Here is a 6,648-nt window from a genome sequence, read left to right as displayed (position 1 = left end):
ATAAGCATGATGGGTGAGTTAACTTACTTCTTAGGACTCCAAATCACAACACCAAAATGGGATATTTATAATCAAGAAAAATATACAAAGGAGTTAATGAAGAAGTATGGGATGGATAGCAGTAATTATGGCATGCAATGGGCGGTTCCATCATAGATCAAAATTCCAGATTCGATGGATATGTCATGAAATTAACTAAAATGGAAGTTTTACTAATTAAGACCTTTTCATTTGCGCGTAAATATCATGGCTTCATTCAACCCATTAGCTAAGATCCTAGATGAAAATAAGTTAACTGGTGAAAATTACCTCGATTGAAAAAGAATCCTAATACTAGTGCTCATAGCCGCTAAAGTTTATTGGGTTCTTACCACTGAGGAACTTGAGCTACCTGGTTTCGATGCGCCTCAAGCAGATCACGATAGAAAGTCTAAGTGGCTTGAGAACAATCAGATGGCAAAGTGTTACATCATTGGCTCTATGTCCAATGTGCTGTAGCAGCAACATATTGGAATGGAAGCAGCCTCTGATATTATGATGAATATTAAATAAATGTTTGGAGAGCAATATCGTACAGCTAGGCTGTTGGCAATTAGAGGCCTAATGTCCACCAAGATGGTAGAGGGAACCCCAGTTAGGGACCACATGTTAAAGATGATGGGCTATCTCAACGAGCTCGACGTCTTAGGGGTCATCATGGAACCAGAGACGTAGAACAACATTGTCTTGTCTTCCCTATGTGGGACTTTTATAGAGTTTTTTATGACCTACCACATGAACAAAATGACAATGTCCCTGACAAAGCTGATGAATCAACTCCAAACAGCTGAGGATCTACAAAAGTGTAATAAGAAAGTGCCTTCCTTGCAGAGGGTAATGTACCCTCAGCACCTAAGCCTAAAGGTAAAGGAAAAAAGAAGAGCAAAAGGCCAAGGCTCTAAGAAGAACAAGCCAGTGGTAAAGAAAAAGAAGAACTTTAAAAAGAAGTCAACCAAGGGCCATGACAGTTGCTTCCATTGTGAAAAGATTGGACACTAGAAGCGGAACTGCAGGAGCTATTTGGCTACCAAGCAGGGCAACAAGCCTACCTCAGGTATGTTGCAAGTTTTTGTTGCTGAAACCAATGAGATTGGTCATGTATTTTTATGGTGTGTTGACACAGGTGCGACCTCACACGTTTGCAATGTTTTGCAGGGGTTTAGAAAAATTAAAAGGTTGACTAAGGGAGAGCTCACCCTACAGGTTGGAACTGAAGCAACAGTTGCGGTCCAAGCTGTAGGAGATTATGTTTTGACATTTTCAGGCGGTTATCTAATATTAAAGGATTGTCTCTCTGTACCTTCAATAAGAAGGAATTCAATTTCAGTTTCAAAGTTATTTGATGATGGATATTTTAGTAGTTTTAATAAAAGTTTTGTTTTCATTAAAAAGAGAAATTTCATGATTGTGGAAGGTACAATGAGTCATGGCCTGTATTTAATTAACACCTTAGAAAACGTAAGTAATGTTGAGAATATTCCAAGTACTGGTGTTCCAAACCTCAAAAGGATAAGGGACACAGTAATTCCAACACACCTTTTGCATCTTCTATTAGATCACATTGGCCTAGAGCAGATCACAAGGCTAGTAAAAGATGTCCATTAGATTCAATCCAATTGGAACCTTTTCCATCTTGTGAGCCAAGTCTCCAAGGCAACATGACTAAAATTCCCTTCAATGGCAAGAGTGGAAGACGCAAAAGTGTATTGGAATTGATACATACAGATGTATGTGGCCCTCTTTCTCATCCTGCTAGAGGAGGGTTTGTCTACTTCGTGACTTTCACAGATGACCATTCAAGGTATGGTTACCTATACCTCTCTGACATGGGTAAGAGTACCTTTACTCCGACAGGGTTGAGAGTACCTCTCCGATGAGTTTAAGGACTACTTAAAAGAAAATAAAATGGTTTCTCAATGGACTCCACCTGCAACACCAGAGTTAAACGGTGTGTCAGAAATAAGAAATCGAACACTATTGGACATGGTTTGAGCCATGATGAGCTTTGCACGAGAACCTCTGTTTCTATGGGGATTCGCCCTAGAAACAGCGCTCTATATCCTTAATCGAGTCCCAACTAAATCAGTACCAAAGACTCCATATGAGATATGGACGGGCTGGAAACCCACACTGAATCATATGAGAATATGGGGTTGTCCTACCCACGTCAAAAAGATAGGTGTTGAAAAGTTGGAGGCACGAACCCCAAGCAAAATCGCTAGACTTTTGCGGAAGAATAAACCGTGTAAAACAAAAAATTTGCTCTAAGGATTCCTAGGAACTAATTGATTCTTATTGTGATTTAATAAACATAAATATAAATACCTTTATGTAGAAAATAACTCATTCGCTTGATCTACTCCTCGAAAGTTCCTGGGACGGTTACTTGCAGCGGATTGATTTCCAGCGTTGGTTTGAGTAACAATACGGTTTGCATTCATTGCCGCGACATCAGGAATGGGAGGCATAACATGGAGTTGACGTTGTTGTTCTTCTTGAAGTAGGAGGTGCTAAATACGGTTGACATCAGGAAGAGGATTCATTGTCAGGATATGAGAGCGAACTCCAGCAAAACTATCCGATAAACCCATCAAGAACTGATAGACACGTTCTTGTTGATTGATTGTGTTCAGTGCTCTTTGAGCACCACAACTACACTCAGGGACATATGTGTAGGATGACAACTCTTCCCACAAACTTTCAGGTTGGTATACTAGATAGCAAGGGACTGATTTCCCTGTTGAATGTTAGCAATGGCTCATTTGAGATGAAAGATATGAGGAGCATTCCTATGGGGAAAATGTTCTTCAAGTTCATCCCACACAGATTGTGCCGTATCGGCATAAATGACGTTATTGGATAAAGTTCTGGTGAGAATATTAAGAATCCAAGATAAAACCATGAAATTACATCTCTCCCAAACTTGAACATCATAAGCGGTAGATGTGGGCTTGGGTAAAGTTCCATCAACAAAGCCCATTTTGTTCTCAGCGTACAAAGCCACCTTCATGGCTCGACTCCAAGTGGGATAATTATCACCATCAAGGGGAGTGGATACTAAAATTGTAGCTGGATTATCTGAGTGATGCAGATAATACTGAGAAGAAGGATCAATGGTGATGGAAGATCCACCGGAGTTGACGTTACGGGTGGTGACTGTTGCATCTGAAGAAACTGGTTCAATGGCCATCTAGATTGAAGAGGAAGATCAAATGCACTATATAGCAATCAAGGAAGACTACAGGACAGAAACACCAAGGAGAACTACTGGACTATTGGATAGAAATGACCAAGGAGGACTACTAGATAGAAATGACCAGAAGAAACTACTGAATAGAAATGACCATAGAGAGACGAAAAATTGCTCAAGAAACCCTAAAACGCTCTGATACCATAATAAATTTGTTTTAGCAGAGCTGAATGGTATGTGTTCCTTTATTCCAATGACTGTATATGTAGGGGTTACATGGATCTCAAGAGATCTTATCTCAACAGACTCAACGTTACATTATCCGAGGAGATTTTATCTCCACAGATTTAACTAAAAAGATAAACATGGTACATAAGGATAACTTTGTGGTTATCTTTTAAGTGATTTCGGAGCATATCTCGATTTGTACGTGTCATCCTTGCGCAGGGGCCATGCTAATCTTCTTTATATCGTTCCAATTTTATCGGATGTCTCCGAAGAGAGGGTGTTTGAGGGTTTGGCCAAATCACCGTATTATTTGTACATGCGGATTATAGCATTGGTCATATCATGGGTTAGATGTCTTCCATCCTTTCTTTTTGTATCGGCCTTTGATCTTTGGGAACATTGGAGGGAAGTGTGCTCTAGTGGTGAGAGGAAAATTAACATAGTCCAAAGATGGGAGCCTCCGATGCTAGGAATGTTGAAAATCAACTTTGATGGTGCTTGTTTTGGAAACCTGAGTCCAGCGGGCGTAGGGGGTCTTTGTCGTGATGAGCTTAGTGAGATACTTTGGGCTTTTTCTGGTCCTATTGGTGTGTGTGATTCTTCTGAGGCGGAAGTCAAAGCGGCCTATTTTGAGATCAAGAAGTTGAGTAGGGAAGTCTTGGACCATATTATTGTTGAAGGGGATTCATTGAATGTCATTCGGTGGTTGAAGGGTGGTGTAGCTCCTCCTTGGAGATTTTTGGCGTTATTTGATGAAATTGAGGATTTTGTTGCGGGTTCGGCTATTGTCTTTAATCACGTTTGGAGGTCGGCAAACAAAAAGGCGAATGTGTTGGCCAAGCAGGGAGTTGGGAGGGAGAGTATTCTCTGGTTCGATCATCTTCCCCCGTAATATAATTTTGTTATTTTTGTTGTATCTTTTCTTCTTATTTCTTGTTTTTGTTCTTTGGGTTGCCCCTTCTCGGGTGCTCCCTTGTCATTTAATTCAAATCAATACAAATCGCTATTTCAAAAAAAAAATCTTTTAAGTGATTTCTCAATGCTGGACTTTTGCAAAGAGAGTCACGTGGAATTGAAAACAGTAATAGTTTTGGAACACCCGACCCGAGTTGCACCCCTTATTCTTATTATATGGATGCTAGGGCCCCAGTTTAGCATTCCTCTCTCTCTCTCTCTCTCTCTCTCTCTCTCTTACACACTCTCACACACACATATGGAATTTGTTAGTGACTTTGGTAGAAAGGCATTTCGTGGCTGGCCGTGAGCTTCACAATCGGTATTTGCTAAATTACCCTCTAGACCCCATTCAACCTCATTCACCCCCATTTCACCGAATTTACCCCCTTCAAGACCTCATTCACCCCGATTTCAAAGAATAACCGGTTGTGAGCTTCGCAACCTGCATTTACCGTATTACCCTCACCCCCATTTCAAAGAAAAACTGGTTGTGAGCTTCACAACCGGTATTTACCGAATTACCCTCACAACTCTCTCTCTCTCATTCTCTCTCTCTCTCTCTCTCTCTCTCTCTCTCTCTCTCTCTCTCACACACACACACACACACACACGGTGTGCCCAACAATAAACAGTTTAGATCGTTGAGAAGGTGGTCCCCATCAAAAGTATATTTTTTTATTAAAAAAATCACTTAGGCCTACCTGGTTCAAAGATACAAACCATTCATTTGTTTGGCCCCAACGTAAAGAGGCCCCTTCCATAAAATCATCACCATAGGATGATCCAAACCCTCCAATCAACCTTCACGAATAGGAGAATTAAGACCATCTTATGGAGATGATTTATCAAGAAAGGACTATTTACAAAGGGGCCCAAATTAACAGTATGGATTTCGGAATAATGTGGGCCTGTAGACACCCCATTTTGACCTGACCCTAATTCTCAAAATCGAATAAAAATCCTGAAATCGAATAAAGTTCCTAAACCCTTGGATCTCAAAAACAATTCCCTGATGTCCTAAAGGCACTTCAACTTTAAAAATTGAAGAGCCGAACCCAAAATGCAAAAGACCCCGACAAATCTTCATTTGCAGATTATTGTCGAAACCTTTGTGAGCCCAAATGATTCCTCGAAATTTACAAAATTTACCAAATATCCCGGAGCTTTGGTACTGCCCCCCTCCATAAATTTCCGAGTTCTGAGGCTTAATTGTGCGACCTGTGAATGCTTGTTGTTTCTGAGTGCGTCTCTCCAAATTTTCAAAGAAAATGGACAAAGAAGTTAAGAAAAGACAAGCTGAGATTGTGCGAATATCGAGACATAGTGGTGCTAGTTAGGCAAGACAAGAGGGCTTAAAATATGGTAGTGTGGGACCCGATCCCGCGAGAGGGGTGGGGCGCGAGCCGCCACACTCTCTCTTGGTCTCTCGTACCCACGCGATTGGCGTGTGCATTTTTATTATTGATTTTAATTCATCTTTTATGTGAACTTGGGATCACTAAGGCAATCCGAATTCCACACAAAAGAGAGTGACAGAGTCGCCACCTAGATGTGGGATCTAGGACCCATAATTAACAGAAATCTAGACTCGTTACCTGGTTACAAGAATGGAAGGTATGGGGAGTTATCCACCACATGCACCATTCCTGCCCGATAATCGGTCTTCAATTCCAAAAGTTAACTCTTTTAAATTTATTTTAAATGGCTCATTCAACTCTTTGTTAATGTGCGAACTATGTGACATGCATCTTATGATCTAATTTCAATGTAGATCCTAAATGTGTATCTTGATTTCTTAATTTGTTTGAATTCAATCTAAGTGAAAGTTCTCCTAAAATTCTAATTTCATGGAAAAATCCTAAGTGATTTAATTAAGCATTTACAAGAAAATTAATATACAAAACCCCACAATTTGTTGTGGAGCCGACTCGCGGTTGGTATGCCATCAGACATCCAAGCTGCCTACGTACTCAAGCCTCACTGGGATCAGAGTCGACGTAGTTCGGTGCACCTAAGGTAAGCTACATATGCCTAGCTCAACTAAGACACCGACCTAGACGGATTTGACTGTTTCAACAGTTTTAAGAGGAGTTATTTAATTCAAGTTGAGGATTTTATTATCCTAAGATTTCATCTAAGATTCTATATGATTCTTATCTAAATGCAAGTTATCCTTAGACTAATGCAGGTTACCCTACATCCTAGTTTATTACTAGGCTTGTCCTAGGGAAAGA

At 40.4% G+C, this 6,648-nt stretch overlaps 1 protein-coding gene and 1 non-coding gene across 2 annotated transcripts; both read right to left on the bottom strand.

Annotated features, from left to right (window-relative positions):
- Positions 1–2,549: 2,549 nt before the first annotated feature.
- LOC143885824 (uncharacterized) lies at positions 2,550–3,229 on the bottom strand. The gene is made up of 2 exons (XM_077389879.1): positions 2,950–3,229; positions 2,550–2,776 (listed from the first exon to the last, which is right to left on the bottom strand). The coding sequence occupies exons 1-2, from the start codon at positions 3,227–3,229 to the stop codon at positions 2,550–2,552; spliced, it is 507 nt and encodes a 168-aa protein (XP_077245994.1).
- A 401-nt stretch (positions 3,230–3,630) lies between these two features.
- LOC143886961 (U6 spliceosomal RNA) lies at positions 3,631–3,733 on the bottom strand. The gene has a single exon (XR_013253953.1). It is a non-coding gene; the product is annotated as a U6 spliceosomal RNA (small nuclear RNA).
- Between the last annotated feature and the right edge of the window lie 2,915 nt (positions 3,734–6,648).

This window comes from Tasmannia lanceolata, unplaced genomic scaffold (assembly GCF_043159265.1).
Source record: "Tasmannia lanceolata isolate RefF3 unplaced genomic scaffold, GAP_Taslan_0.1 ptg000011l, whole genome shotgun sequence".
Classification (NCBI taxonomy): Eukaryota; Viridiplantae; Streptophyta; class Magnoliopsida; order Canellales; family Winteraceae; genus Tasmannia; species Tasmannia lanceolata.
Note: the sequence above shows the minus strand (reverse complement) of the source record. Positions and strands in the feature narration are given on the sequence as shown.

What these genes read in the sequence shown, in the direction of transcription:
- LOC143885824 (XM_077389879.1), bottom strand. Translation starts at nt 3,229, where the DNA reads ATGGCCATTGAACCAGTTTCTTCAGATGCAACAGTCACCACCCGTAAC. An exon ending in TGTTCAAGTTTGGGAGAGAT is followed by an intron (nt 2,777 to 2,949) that starts GTAATTTCATGG and finishes AACATTCAACAG; the next exon opens with GGAAATCAGTCCCTTGCTAT.